At 42.9% G+C, this 15,263-nt stretch overlaps 1 protein-coding gene across 5 annotated transcripts in view; it reads right to left on the bottom strand.

Moving 5' to 3' along the window:
* rapgef3 (Rap guanine nucleotide exchange factor (GEF) 3) overlaps nucleotides 1–15,263 on the bottom strand; it is a 34,326-nt gene that overhangs the window by 2,513 nt on the left and 16,550 nt on the right. For 3 of the 5 annotated variants that reach the window (XM_015967082.3, XM_015967080.3, XM_070544787.1), the window contains 23 exons: nucleotides 11,175–11,281; nucleotides 10,971–11,092; nucleotides 8,169–8,346; nucleotides 7,959–8,043; nucleotides 7,826–7,886; nucleotides 7,510–7,586; nucleotides 7,282–7,428; nucleotides 7,041–7,147; nucleotides 5,256–5,344; nucleotides 5,086–5,167; nucleotides 4,837–4,987; nucleotides 4,660–4,742; nucleotides 4,536–4,566; nucleotides 4,193–4,268; nucleotides 3,044–3,181; nucleotides 2,869–2,966; nucleotides 2,661–2,786; nucleotides 2,258–2,439; nucleotides 713–803; nucleotides 584–634; nucleotides 369–456; nucleotides 214–278; nucleotides 64–118 (listed from right to left, as the gene is read on the bottom strand). In XM_015967082.3, the coding sequence (XP_015822568.3) occupies nucleotides 64–118; nucleotides 214–278; nucleotides 369–456; nucleotides 584–634; nucleotides 713–803; nucleotides 2,258–2,439; nucleotides 2,661–2,786; nucleotides 2,869–2,966; nucleotides 3,044–3,181; nucleotides 4,193–4,268; nucleotides 4,536–4,566; nucleotides 4,660–4,742; nucleotides 4,837–4,987; nucleotides 5,086–5,167; nucleotides 5,256–5,344; nucleotides 7,041–7,147; nucleotides 7,282–7,428; nucleotides 7,510–7,586; nucleotides 7,826–7,886; nucleotides 7,959–8,043; nucleotides 8,169–8,346; nucleotides 10,971–11,092; nucleotides 11,175–11,281 (2,290 nt within the window). The remainder of the gene's footprint in view (nucleotides 1–63; nucleotides 119–213; nucleotides 279–368; nucleotides 457–583; nucleotides 635–712; nucleotides 804–2,257; nucleotides 2,440–2,660; nucleotides 2,787–2,868; nucleotides 2,967–3,043; nucleotides 3,182–4,192; nucleotides 4,269–4,535; nucleotides 4,567–4,659; nucleotides 4,743–4,836; nucleotides 4,988–5,085; nucleotides 5,168–5,255; nucleotides 5,345–7,040; nucleotides 7,148–7,281; nucleotides 7,429–7,509; nucleotides 7,587–7,825; nucleotides 7,887–7,958; nucleotides 8,044–8,168; nucleotides 8,347–10,970; nucleotides 11,093–11,174; nucleotides 11,282–15,263) is intronic. The other 2 variants (XM_015967081.3, XM_070544788.1) reach the window with 1 other exon arrangement.

Consider the following 15,263-nt stretch of genomic DNA (forward strand, 5'->3'; position numbering starts at 1 on the left):
GTTGAGGGGAGTCTAGGACTCTAGACTATTTAATTACAGCACATTTACCATTTTTTTGCTTACCATAAGGTTGGCTTCTGCATCCTCGTACAATTTTCACAGTCTTGGCAAGCATCCTCTGATGCAACAAAAAAGGACATTTTCAAAGTCAAGCTCCTATTTAAATGATGGCAGGAAATGGTGTGAATATTAAGTGGCAAATAAACAACAAACCATTTTCTCAAAGTTGACCAGCTTGTCTGTGTAGTTTGGGTTTCCCTCATGGATGAAGGTCATGTCTAGGCATTAACAAGATGCAATCATGTTCCATGCGGTTTAGTAAAGCATATGTTTGGATTAATGACAGCCTGGCGGCTGGTGTTAATCACCTTTCAGCAGCAGAGGCATGAAGGGGGTGTACGGAGGACTGAGTTTAGCTACAGCCAGTCTGTAGGCCCTGTGGTTTCGAGAAGGATCCTAACACATCCAGAGAATGCAGCAATGTCAATCACTGACACTCATTTAGCAGGAGAAAAGCTACTTTTACTACAAGGGAAAAAAACTGTTAAGAATAAAGCGCCTTTGAGATGAGAAGACGGCTTACCATCAGTCTCTCATAAGTGCAGTAGATCCTTTTAGTCTTGCTTGGTATTCTCTGTAAAATGCAAACAGAAGGGTCCACAGCAAATCCTAAATAAAATACTTATTCACATCATGACCACTGCTCGCTCACCTCCCAGGTCTTGTAAAGCCGCTGCACTGCACTGTTGCTCAATCCAAACATGACAGCAAAAAATAAATTAAGATTCTTCTGCTCCTTCAACCTGAAAAGAAACACATGCGGTGGTAAACAGCAGAGTTTGTGTCTGATCGGCTCTGCAGTAAAGGGGATATTTAAGCAATCTGTCGTTTCTCACTGAGCAACAGTTTCAGCAGTGGCTTTACCACGCTGCTCTGGTTGATGCATCACTTTGCACAAACTTATTGATTTTAGAGCAAATACAAATGCTTTCTGATCATTTTGCTGTGACTTGTGGTGATGCGCCACAAACATGTCTCTGTTTTATAAAGTGTCATGACCACTAGGGGGCAGCTTCAGACATAAAACCATGACTTCACTCAACAGATGCTTCTCAACTTTTTGTTTTTATAATCCTGAAAAACATTTCTGCTAAATCGTTTGTAAAGCTCAGTCCATTTTGTGATTAAACTGGTCCTTTTAACCTTTGATGCTCGATAACCACATCCTCACCGGCCACCAACCGTAGAATCTTCTAGATTTAAATAAATATCTTCTTAGTCGTATATAATGTTTTTTTTTTTTTTTTTTGCACACCGTCAAAAAGGACTTAAAACCATCTATTCAATGACACATTCTATTAAATGCAAGCTCAGACAACCAAAAACAGACTAAATTTTGCATCCTATTAATGTAACTATTTGAACCTAGGGGTTGTGCATGGCACCCAGGGGCGTGTCCAGGGAGTGGCCTGGGGTAGCACATGCCACCCTTAGAATCTGATTGGCCACCCCACTAAGTTCCAGTTTAAATTGACTTTACATTGTCGACAAAAGGCTTGGGTTGTAAACTCCAAAATATTGTGGTTGCATGCACCTTTAACCTTGTTTTCTAGCCCAGGCATGTAGTATTACTAGTATTTAATATTTTTTCCTATTCACATACATAGTATTTAGAGTTCCACTCAAATCCAGTTGGTGGCAGTAATGCAACAAGAAGTGACTTGCTAACCACCACAAAAGTAGAAGATGAAGAGGAAAAAAATGGTGATTGTGCAGTGTGAAACTCAAAAATTCACTAGAAAGTAAATAAATAAATAAAGGATTTGTGTAAATAAATAAGCATAACCATTGGTGCCACCCATGAATAAACAAGTGCCCCACAAGGGCCACCCCATTTTAAAAGTCCTGGACACGGCTCTGATGGCACCAGCCAAGGGAGGTGTTTCAGAGATGTCCAGTAGGCAGGAGGGCCCTGGGTCCATCAAGGACGTGCTACAGGGGGATTCTAACTTCATGTCTTTAGGTTCCCATAGGGTGGAGCTTGGGTAAGGGAAGGCTTGGGCTTCCCTGCTGCTGCTGCCTCCACTTCCCGGACCCGCATAAGTGGAGACAAATGAATGGATGAACAAACGATTGCCATTTGAACTTTAAATTCAGTTAGGTATCATGCTGTATTTGATTACAAATGAACCCCCAAAAAAAGGTAAATGTCTCTGTCAGAACCAGATGGACTTGTGTTTTCTGGATCGGCTCTTACACTGAAGCGATCTTGATGAACTTCTTGAGCAGAACAGCCCGTTTCACCAGGTCCTCACAAAGGCACAGCTCTGTCACCACCCAGTGCTGAACTTCGTTAAAGTGACGCACAAACCGCTCTAAATTGGCTGTGATGGCTCCAGGGAACTTGTGGCGGCCAAAGATGTAGTAGATCAGCTCCACCTGGAGAAAGAGGAACATTATGAGGTCACAAACAGGAAAGCTTTCACAGGTGATGCACCAAAGGTAGATGTGATTAGATTATAAAGGTGGGATACTTAATACTTGGTCTGAATGCCAGTTTCAGTTTGGAAACCAGAACGTCTCTTGGGGAAGTTTCCAATTGTGAAATCGAACATTTCCTTGTTGTTTTCGAGAAACTTTTGAAATCTTGAGAAAGTTACCTCGTGCATGGCATTGAACAGTTCCCAGTCATAGTTGGTGAGTTCAATGGCAAGGTCTTTGGAGCTCATCTGCTCAATGAGGTCGGCTGTTCCTCGCTCTGGGCCCTGCTGATCCCTCAGGGGTCTCTGCCAGAGAGGAAGAAAAGATGAGGTTGTGCACGGCTTGGCTCTCCTTATTTAAAACATGCATCAATCCCACGTTTCTCACCAGCTGCTCCACTTCGCTGCTCGTGCAAATGAACAGTCTTTCATTGAGACCCAGAGCGGTGTAGACCCCACAGGCATCCAGCTTTAACTGAGCTCTTTCTGTTTGTGTTAAAATAAAAAAAAAGCTTTTACCTAAAAAACAAGAACTTTGACTTTAATGTTTAAATGGGACCCACCTCCAGCGGAGTTCATTTTGACCAGGACGTGATCTCCAACTGGTTTGACTAAAGCCGACATCACATCCTGGACAGATGAGTTCACAGGGAGCATCAGAGATAGGGGCTTGTTGTCGGGCCTGTAGACCTCATACAGCACTGAAGTTAGAGGAGATGAGACGTTTCATTTTGGATGACTGGTTATCTCAGCTCAGATTTATCAGTAAAACCCCTTCAGATGTTGGTGGAACCCACAAAGCTTTACCAGAGAACAGTTTTCCAACACACGGTGGCATAATCCATTCAGGAACTTTTAAAACATTTTCTTTTAGAAGATAATCACTTAGCTCTGCCTCATATGTGTTCATTTTTCATGAGTTTAAGCATAACTTCATCTGCTCCCTAGACAAAATAACAATAACTGAATTTGACACAAGGCCGCATGGTGGTGTGGTTGGTAGCACTGTAAATAAATAAATAAAACACAGACCAAAAATATGTATGCTGGGTTAATTAGTGACCCTCAGCGATTCCTGGGCGTCAGTGAGTGTGTGTTTGCTTTTCTCCATGTGTCCCTGTGATGGACTGGTGACCTGTTCAGTGTCCGTCTCTTCTCCCCATGACCCAAATGAGAAGGAAGCAGTTCACATAATAGATGCATGAATTAAACCCGTTACTTCAAACTCATAAAAACTAGAGATCTTCTTGTTCCAGATGTTCCCAACAGATCTCAGGTTAGAGTTTTTAAAAGCAGAATGGGAGGAAGAGCTTTTAATTATCAGGCTCCTTTCTTGTGGAACCAGCTTCCAGTTTTCATCTGTCTGCTTTTGAGACTAAACTTTTGTTCTGGCTCAACCCTTTAGTAATTTCAATTATATTATATACTATATGAGTCCATTCATAACCCTTCAAAATGATATAACGATGTTAGAAATGAACAAATATTAGAAAAAATACAAAAACATTTAAAAACTGCATTTCATCCTAAACTAAAAACTCCTGTAGCGGTCAGTTCAGGTAATAATGTTTTTCTGTTAGTTTCCCCCAACGGTATCATGGATCTCAGACTTAGTTTATTTGTATGAAAGGTGTAAAATCTAGCGGATTAAAATAAGCTACAAATCCAGTAAAGTTCAGATGATTTATTTAATTGATTTGAGTATATCGTACCTTTATCCTGGGCTTTGATTGGAAGAATCCTCCCAACGCACTCCTCACAAAGAGAAAACCAATCGAACGGCTGATTCTGTTGAAAAAAAAGAATATATATATATATATATATATATATATATATATATATATATATATATATATATATATATATTTGTGTGTGTATATATATATATGTGTGTGTGTATGTATGTGTATATATACATATATATGTGTGTGTGTATGTATGTGTGTATATATATATATATATATATATATATATATATATATATATATATATATATATATATTCGTTCATCTGAAAACATCTGTTTTGTGGAAACATCTGTTGTGTGAAGCTCACCCTGCTCAGTGACTGATACCCGTTCTCCAGCCTGTCAGTTGATGAAAAAAAATGATAATAAAAGAATTAGGTCCTTTTTTTGTAATATTTACTAAATATATTTCTTCAGGAAAAAAAGTTTTACATTTTTGCTCTTCGTCTTTCTCTAAATTGCTCCTTCAGAATGGAGGACAAGCGGTAATCAGCTGCCACCTCCTTCTTCATCCTCTGTTTCAGCCCAAACAAAGAAATTCAAATACAAACATTATTCAAGCAATCCTTTTGTTTTTGAGTTTGCAGTATAATTAAGTTGGACTTGTACCTCCAAAAAGTCCAGAGCAGCGGGATCTTCTTTCAACAGATGGCTGTACAGCGCCACCCACTGGCCGACTAGCTTCACTACCTTCTGCTTGGAGTTGAACGCATAAGCATCCTTCTCCTGCTCGGAGCCCTCTGAGAGCTCAGCCTGGTAGGTGAAGCGGAAGTTAAGGCAATAACTATAAACTTTCTTAGCAGCACTGTTCTTTCTGTCAGTGGAGGAATAACTGTCTCCATCCGCATTAAAGGGTATTGATGCAGTAACGCTGCACACAGCTGGCTGGAGGGCATGAAGACCCTGTGGGTCAGGAGGAAGTCACTCACGCAGGGATCTGCTGGGAGGAAATCATCAGCAGGTCAGCTTTGTCTGAGGATCCTGAATCACTTTTATTGAAACCTAAGGATGCGTCTGTCAGCTCCCACCTGTGGGATCATTTCCATTTGAGTCCAGCTTCACTGTTTCCAGCAGATGCTCCAGAATCTTCTCAGGCGATCCCGACATAACTGTGTATCTGCACAGAGAAAGACAAACCGTCTGGTGTTGTTGTGTGTTCATTAAGGTTTAGGCACTGTACTGTTGAAACAAGAAAACACAACTTGGTTCTTTGTTTATGGAATTAAAATCTAAAAACAATATTCAGATTTAACAAAAATATGTGATGTTTATGTTGGGAAATAAATGAAAAATTATGTAAAAAAAGTTTCAGATCATCAGAAAAATTTCATTATGACCTAAGTTAAAAAAAATTACCAGATTTAAAATGAGGTTTTCATTTATTAAGGGAAAATAATCTATAGAGCTCCAGACCCCACGTGACTCTCAGTAGACGCCATATTGGCAGGAAAAAAAGGTAAACAAACACGGATCGTAAACATGAACATGAACGGGATCGGCTTGGATTTTACTTCGTCGGAGTTTACTTCACACTTTAAAACCGAAGAAATCATTTTATATAGTCAGAAATTAAATAGACTAAACATCTCCGACCCTTACCGTGCCCCTGGGATACTTTTTAAAAACGCCAGAAGCTGTCGGAGCGGACTTCTTACCGGACCTGGCCGGGGAACCCCTTGGGATTTCCCCGGAGGAGCTGGCCCAGGTGGCTGGGGAGAAGGAAGTCCGGGCCTCTCGACGCTACTGCCCCCGTAACCCGACTCCGGATAAGCGGATGAAAATGGATGGATGGATGGACAAATAACATAGATTTACATGTAAGTAGTTTAAATAGAGTGCTGTGCTGTTTGAATGTATAAACTGAACGCCAAGAGAAATCACTAGTTTGATTTTTTTCCGTGAATAAAATAAATATGTCAGGCAGGAGCGTCTCAGGATCTGTCTGAGATCCGTCTCAGTGAGACAGATAATAGCAATCCAAAGTGCTTTTTATGTGTGATTTGACAATTGATCAACCATTGCTTAAAAATTAAATACAGCTTAGTCGGTTAATTGCTGTGATCATAAAACACGTAAACGGCAGCACGCAGAACTCACGAGGCAACGTTTTACGTGACATTTACTTGTTGCTATGAGTAATAAGACAGAAAAAGCCCCGCCAAAATAAGTTTAGGAAGCCCACTAAGAATCGTAATAAAAGCATTTAAAATAAATACCATGCACAGGTGAGGAAACGTTGGTTTAAGTACCTGATATGAAGCGGTCGCCGCATAAGTGAAAACCTTTACTCTCGGGATCCCACAGTTTCATTTCAGCCCGGTCACTAGCGCGTTTTATTACAATCATCCAACGTTTGCGGCGTTCCGGATCTTGGGGAATCCTGTAGATGGCTCATTCCTTATGTCGTCCGTGTCTGTTCTGCATCCTGGGGCACAACAGGAATCTACCATATTTCCCATTTGATTGAGTTTTCTGACAATAACAAATAGTCCAGCTGCCGGCTTCTGCCTGCCAATATGGCGCCGTTTCGATTTGAACTGTTGCATGCCGGGAGAAGTGACGTCAACTCCCGGAGCTCTATACAAGTCAACCCCTAACTGAATAATAACCTACGTCCAGGCCATGGGACACGGACCCGCGGAACAGAGATGACCTGTTTTTAAGTGATATGAATGACTTTCTGAGACTATTCTTTACGACAGAGAGCTGAACGAGTCAGGGTCCAACCAAGCTCCGCTTAAACTCTCTAATCCTGATGAGTTTTCATGTAGTCTTTGTGTGTCTGATCAGATTTCACCGTTTCAGTTTCTTACTTGCTGCTGGCTCCAGCTCCTCCCTGCTCAGCTGAGTCAGCACTCTTCTCCAACACCAGTACGGTCTTCCCATGCTCCTCCAGTCGCACCGTGTTGGCCTCCACATCCTGAAGGTCAGGCAAGAACAAAGTAGCCACACGTATTTCTGTCGCTGCCGCTCACAAACACGACCTGCTGTGCCCCCAATCATGTCGTTGCATTTGAGGCGTTGCAGGTCAGAATGTGAAACGGCAAGACCAACCTTGAGGATTCGGATGAAATCCTGTTTATCAACACGAAGGAAATGGCAATTGTCCTCTCTTAAGATGATGGTGGCGGCACGAGGAGCATCATTTAGCAACGCTAGCTGCCCAAAGTCCTCACCCTCATGCAGAGTGGTCACAAGACCCTGTAGGAACATCGAAGCGTCAGCATCACAGATCATCTGATTAGTAAAAGCAGTAGTTTATTATTCTGTGAGCTGAACTACCTTCCCATGAGTGATCACATTAACAGAGCCTTTCCAGATGATATACCAGGAGGTCCCTTTATCCCCCTGACTGAACACTACACAACCAAGAGGAGCACACACACATTAGTCATCTACCCACACATCTGTCAATGAATAGCCGCCATGCTAGGGCACGTTTTCAATGAAACGCTACATCAACGTTTAATGCTCAGGAGCAGATGAAGAATGCGAAGAGCAAACACAAATGATTCAACGCAAAAGGATGTTCTGAATACTTGTGTGGAACAAACTCTGAAGACAATCAGAGGTGTGTGGAGATCAGCGTCACACTCACACACTGTTCCAGCCTTGCTGTGGGATTCAAAGACCAGCACTGCAGCCAGCTCCTTACGCACCTAAACCACCAAGGAAGAAATCAGCTTTGATATCCAAACCAGGAGCAACTGGATAAGTCAAAGATAACCGACCGAGGAGGAGAGATGAGCAGCAGCCTTCACGTGGAGCAGCTCCTCATAGATGACCTCGATGTCCTCAGGGCTCCTCTGACTGGGGCTGAACACAAGACCAGATCAGACACAAAACCAAGGCACCATCAGAAACATGTCCAATTCTACAGAGGGGCTGTGTGTTCGTTAAGGTGCCTTCATGGATTATAAATAGCAGCTGGATAAACTGACCATTTGCGCAGAATCATGGTGAGCAGAGCGTCTGGGCCCAGCTGACTCAGGAGGGACAGAGCTTCATGCAGCTCATCCTCCGAGTCCTTCTCGTTGCTCGTGTGGTTCAAGCCGAACTCGGAGTCCTGAAAGCGGTAGAACTGGGCGTCCTTGTCATGGAAGTTTAACTCCTGCTTCACTGGACAGATACCCAACACAGAGGGGGATCAAATCGTCCCAGTTAAAGAAACATTATGGTTATTACTGGGAATGTTTCATATACAGTGATCCCTCGCTACTTCGCGGTTCGTTTATCGCGGATTCACGACTTTGCGGATTTTTTCTTTGGAGCCTTATTCAAGGGAAATTCGCCGATTCGCTGTATTTTTCACCGATTCGCGGCATTTTTCTATGCGAAATATCAAGAAATTCCTGTTTTTTTCATCAATTTCATCATAAAATGCAATTTTTGTAATAAAACTATAAAAAACCAAGTAAAAAAATTTTTTTCTTGAGTTTTACCCACAAAAACAGAATGTGATCATGCGATAATTGTATGGTGTCCCTACTTCGCGGATTTTCACCTATCGTGGCCAGGTCTGGAACGCATCTACCGCGATAAACGAGGGATCACTGTATCGACATAACAATAAAAAATAAATGCTTTTAGGTAACCAACATCACATATCTTCTATTTATGCAGAGTAGGACAGCTACTTTAACTGAAGTCAGGCCAGTTGTATCAAACTAAAGAAATCTCATAAACAGCACCTGGAATAGATTGGCTGATATTAGCCCTGCATACCGAGTCCGGCTTCCATAAGGTGAAAGGTGGGCGATAATGTTTTTGCCTGTGAGTGATTGTTCTGTTTGCAGAACCACTGAACAAATGACATTTATAATGAATAATTGTACAAATACACGTACAGATACTTGGTTGACCCAAATAAAGATGGCCGAGCTAATCAACATTAGCAAACACTTAGAACTATTTCATTCCAGTATTCAGTCAGTTTTTTAGATATTGAAACTGAATTTAAAAAGCTGGGAGTCATTCCCAACATACAGTCTGGATTTTGGCAAATCATGAAATATTTCAGTAAAACTTCAACCCTGAAAAAAAAAAACCAATAATTTGGCTAATATAAGAACCTTAAACATTTTATTATATAATTTTAAAAGGTACAAGAGCGATAAATAAAGCTGGCCCTGGACACCTATATATCCTCCACCAGGGGGCAGTAAACCTGTAGGATGGGGTTTGCAGGAATGTGCTTGGTTTTCTGATGAAGGTCGTAATTCTGATGTTCCATCAGGATGTTCGGGCTAGAAGTGATTTGGTGGTCAAAAAGACGTCATGCTGTCCATTTTCCATTAAAGTCAACCCAGTCTACCTGGAAATCATCTTGAAAACCCCCCAGTAGCCATAGAAACATACTTGGTATGACTCCAAGTACGTGTGTGTGTGTGTGTGTGTGTGTGTGTGTGTGTGTGTGCATGTCATGGCAGATGGCTGCTTATACTGAGCCAGGACCCTCTGGAGGTTGCTTCCTGCTAAAAGGGAGTTTTCCTCTCCACTGTCGCTACATGCTTGCTTAGTATGAGGATTGCTGTAAAGATTCTGACACTAGTCAGTGACTTGATGAAGCCTGCTGGGTTCCTTATATAGGAACCTTCTACTGATCGGCTTAAAGAACTGACCTGTGTTGGAATGTTTACTTTATGAAGTGCTTTGAGACGACTCGCGTCGTGATTTGGCGCTACAGAAATAAACTCAATTGAATTGATTGATTGATGCACTAAAACAAAAATGACTCAATCTCTGTCAGTGCTACACATACTGAGCTAAAAGAGATGTTTCAGTCAAGATAATCTGTAGAGATCCACAGATGGACAGACTGTACCTCCTTATTAACCCTCTAACTGGCAGCTCAGCCACTTGGCTAAGCACATCCAGTTCTTACATTTCATTGAACCTAAAAAAACCGTGTGTGTGTTGCATTTTTAACAGATGGTTGTCACAGGATTTGAACTTCTAAAACACAGTGACTCTGTTTAGAGAGTGTTAGCCTGAGGACGGGGAGGGGTCTGAAATACACGAGCCTGGTTGGTGTGTGAAGGCGTTTATCATTTTAAATGCAGGTAATCAATATTAGCAATTAAAACATGACTCTTTTCTCTTGTAACAAATTCTGAGCTAAAATTCGTAGACAAGCTGAAAGTCATACCCATCATATGCTGCAACTATTGACCAATCTTGCTACATCATGTGAGATTTGACATCACTTCTACAAATAAAATAATCTAAGTTTAAAACTCAGACACTAAAGGTGACTGCAGACATTTAAACACTGGTAGACTTTTAATTTATTATGCAAAGCCCTGATTTGTTCAGAAACAAAAGAAAAAGGGATGTTTCAACCTTCAAGATAATTCTTATTGCAGGTAGAATGTCCCTAAAACTCCACATGAATGGAAATAAGTACAAATTATTTCTGAGTGAATCTCTTTTACATGATGAAGTCTTTCTGTCCTGATTGGAGTGGTCCCCATCAGGAGGACAGAGCCTCAGTCAAGCCTCGGCTGAGTGAAAACAGCACAGCCAAAGAGATTACCATCTGAACATGTTCAAGACATCTGAATGGAAGCATAAATCTATGTTTCTGGCTACTGGGAATGATTGCTTCTTTCAAATCAACCATTAATGATTTGGTAAAAGACTTTTTTTTTGCTCTTTTTATATAAGGTTATTTGAAATTTTAAGTGACGAGGAACACAAATGGAGCTAGTTGCAGTTGATGAGGGACTTGAGGTAAATCTTACCATGAACAAGAACTCCCTCATCAACCAGAACCTGCCACATCCCAACCGCCTGGCTCCTCGACTGGAGGCATTCGTTCTGCTTCATCAGCCAGTCAACAAGCTCCTTTCCTGAGCAGCACTGTCTGTGAGATGAGTGCCACATGTCGGTTTGCACGTGACTTGCAGACATCATAAAAGATCAGGATGAAAGCAATGCTTGCACACCTGTGTGTTTTCAGGTGATGCTTCCTATCTCGGATGAGGTCAGGGTTCCTCTCAGTCATGATGCTGTACACGGATCTTGCAGCTTTTATGACCCGGTCTGAAAGAAACTGAATAAACAGCAAATATAATAAGAAATAACAGAATTTTTGTGTTTCAATAAGATAAATCCTGCGTTCTCTTTGAAAGACGATTTGTAACACAGGTGGCACTTTTCACCGTCCACGCCAACGTCTGTGACGGTGACAAACACGTCAGCTGAAGCAGCAAATGTTCCGACAAATGTTGGCATGCAAGTGAAACAAGAAGGGACGCACTCTTTGTTGAAGTGTGGAAACCATGTTGGATGGTGTGTATGTCAACAGCATGAGCGGAGATTTCTGTAGGTGTTATGGTGGTGGTGGTGGTGTGTGTGTGTGTGTGTGTGTGAGGGGGAGCTGCAGGAGGGTGAGAAAGTGTTAAAAATGTCTTTGTGAAACTCTCCCACACCTCACTGAGTTTCAAGCCTGAGAGAATCTGTAGAACAAACTTTTAGTTTCTGACCACCCTCAGTGCTCCCCCCCCCCCCCCCCCCCCCCACACACACACACGCACGCACGCACGCACACACACAATGATCGTTTCCTACAGACTTCTGAGCTCAAACTGCCTCTTGTTTAAATCTAAACCTTGCCCTACACAGAGACACCTCGGTTTGCTGCAGTATTTCACATTTTGTCGCAGAAGTCCTGGAAATAATGTCAGTGTGTAGAAAGATTTAGGTCACCACAGGGAGATTAACACAAGTACCCACACACAACTGACTGAGTTGTGGTGTAAAGTCTGAATATTTGGATGCAGATGACGTGAAAGCCCTGTCAGCCACTCATGCAGAAGAAAAGCTTATATAATAAGAGAAAGTGCTCGTTTTGTGGCTTAGTAAAGCTTCATGACCCATATTTATAAACTATAGAACAGAGTTAGAAACAGAAACGTTAATCCTCCCTGCTTGACTCCCCCCAGACACCTCCTGCATGTCTTGTGATTACGCGAGTGACTCACACCATCGCCTGCTTGTGCCTTGGATTTTCCTCCAGTCATTGCTGTTGGCCCAAGGTGATGGTCCTCACGGCCGACGTAAACACCCACTGACCTTTCTCCTTTCCTCCTGACCCCGTCCCTCGATGACGTGAACACGACCATTTCTCATCCATAGAGAGAGGTCACTCCACCTCGCCAGTAGGTCCAAATTCACATGGGACTACTAATTATAACTCACCACGGGCTGTGCACTTTAACATGCCAGCCTCACACCGGCTCCTTCCCAGACCCAACATCGGGGGAGTTAATGGGGGCTGAGGCGTCCGCACCCCCCTCTGGAGGGAGGCTGTCTAGAGGTCACCGGATTTCCCAGGGGCCTGTTTTCCCTTCGAAACTCCCAGAGTCAAATTCTCAAGCGTGTCAGCTCAAAAACATGTTTTTTGGTTAGGTGGTTATTCATTCAAGTTCCTGCAAAAGTCACCATGAGGCCAACCCCTCACTGTGGATCATGTAAGCGTGCAGAGAATGGATAACCCCTCTGTTATAAGTCCCTCTGCAGCTGGATTTCTTATTGGTGTTGATGTTATCCTAATTTAACGCTAAACGCTCGGTAAAGTGAAGGAGAACACAGCAACGGACCTAATTTATCCACAAAGGAAGGACGTTTCCTATTTTTACGACCAGAGCAATAATCCTGTCGGTAGAGTGTCTACATAAGTGAAGGAGTCGAGATTAAATCTCTAAACTAGGTCACGCCAGAGCTGTCAAATCTAGAAGATCTTTATCTGCGTTGCTGAAATGTGGCTTCCCTTATAGCAGCTGTTCTGCACAATTTACTCCGTAGCAGAGCGGATGCTCAAGCACAAGTCATCCTCAGCATTAGCCAAGCGTTGTAAGTACCTCTGTCACCTCACAACCACGCTACTCAATCTGTCATCCCCAGTAACTTCTCGTCCTTGCTACTGGAGCCTCTACAGCGCGAAGAACAGGCTTTCATCCTTCAGCCTCGCTGTGTGGAAGGATGACGACGTCTGTAGGCGAGACGTTTCTGTGTGTCTGCCCTCCCATGTGACCTCAGTGGGACGTGTTGGGTGAGAAGCAGCCAGAGAGGAGCACCTTAACGCAGCTCTGTGGACTGACTTAGTCCCTTCTGCCTTTGTGTGAGAAAAACACAAAGCCACTCTTCTGAAGGCATCAGCTCCATCCTGAGTTACAGCACGACTCTTCTCAGGCCTCGGACACGTCCGTTTTCTACGCTTTTCTCAGACAAGAATTTCACAAGGACTTCTACAGGGTGTATGGATAGGTTTGTCCCAAAAACCTTTAATGCACACAAACTGAGGACCTGCCTTGAAGGGATATTCCACCCCAAAGTACATTTTTGACTGTTGCCATATTCCTCATAGTTAGATAAGTAGGAAAAAACAATTTGTAACCAGCCCAGCCAATCTCCTGATCCAGTAGTTCTCCTTTAGCTTTAGCTTAGCACAAAACAAGGTAAGTGAATGGTTCCATCTGGAAATGAGTGTGAAAAAAGTCAATAAAATTACTCGTTGTGATTCTAATTGTGCTTGGTGACAAAGCAGAGTGTTCTGCATGAATGAAGATCTACTGATAGCTTCATCATACACCTGATGTATAACTGGACCTGTTCCTCCTTTTCAGTAATCCAAAATAAATTGCGTTGAATGAACCTGCAGCTATGAAACACAGAAATTGTTCATTCTGCAGCGCGCAGACGAAAGGAATAAGGCGTATTAGCAGTGGCGGATTTAGCAATTTGGGGGCCCAAGGCGAACACAGACATGGGGCCTCCTTACACAAACATTTCTGACAATATTATCTTTTGCGAAACTCTACCCTCTTCTGACATGAGTTATTTCCACTTTTCATTAGTCCTCCTCTTTTTTCCTGTCTCTCCCCCTTTGAGTGCCTTCAGTATTTGCTCTGCTTTCTTCTTCCTGTCAGCGCTCCTGTTCTTTTGCCTTTCTTTTTTTTCTTCTATTTTCCATTTTGGTCCATGTTTTCCTCTCTTTAAACATTTTCCATTGTCTTTCCTTTTCTGCTTCCTTTTGATGTTTACATGGAAAAACAACGTCACTTCGGAAGTGAAGATAAAAGCTTTTTTTAAAGCAAGCTGCTTCTTTCTCTTATTGGAGCCACTAGGATAACTCCATTTCATGCTCAATGTTGTGACTGCTGCTTCGAGTTTGTTACGAACGCTCCCGCCTCTCTTCTTCTTCTTATTTGTGGCCTAATGGCAGTTGGCAAACAACAGTTTAGTGCATTACTGCCTCCAATTGCTACCTGGATTGGACTGGGATGACTACCAATCACTTCCTGTTTGTGCTGTTAAAGGAATGGTCCATTGTGGCATTAACAGAGGGATGCGAGCAGTCAGGGCTAGGGGGCCCCCCAACATAAGGGGGCCCCAGGTGGACGCTGACGTATGCCAAAGGGGCTCGACACACGGGAGGCGACAAACGATCGCGATCAGCGAAATTCGTCGCTGTCCCTTTTATTACCTGACCCACGGGAGGCGATCCGCGGCAGCGGCCAACGGCAAAGCCGTCTACCCGTTCTGTTCCATGGCGAAATTGAAACTTCCGTTGTTTTGTTTTGCTGTGTCAGGTTGGAGGGAATTAAGGTTATTTAAGCGGTTCAGAGTTAAAAAGTGGTAGATATGATGTTTCACAAGGTGCTGCTAGAGTTATGTGAAATTTTACTTCTGATATTACTATATAAAAATAACAATAAACAACTTCTCCTTCATGTTTGCTCGGAGTCGGAGATGTACGGAGCATCCTGCCCGCTCATTGGTCAGTGAATAAAACCTCCGTTGATTGGTCCTCGTCCGAGCGACAGCGATGAAAAGTAGAAAATATTTCAACTTTCTGGGATCGCGTCGCTGGGTCGCCTGTGCACGACACGTGCACGAGCACAAAATGTCACACGCACGTTTTTCACGTTTCGCTTAGTAGGAGGGAGACCCGCGATTATCGCTTTGTCGCGCATGTCTCATTGAAAATGAATGGAGGAGAGGCGATGTCGCCTCCCGTGTGTCGAGCCCAT

The sequence above is a fragment of the Nothobranchius furzeri genome, chromosome 15 (assembly GCF_043380555.1).
Source record: "Nothobranchius furzeri strain GRZ-AD chromosome 15, NfurGRZ-RIMD1, whole genome shotgun sequence".
Taxonomy (NCBI): Eukaryota; Metazoa; Chordata; class Actinopteri; order Cyprinodontiformes; family Nothobranchiidae; genus Nothobranchius; species Nothobranchius furzeri.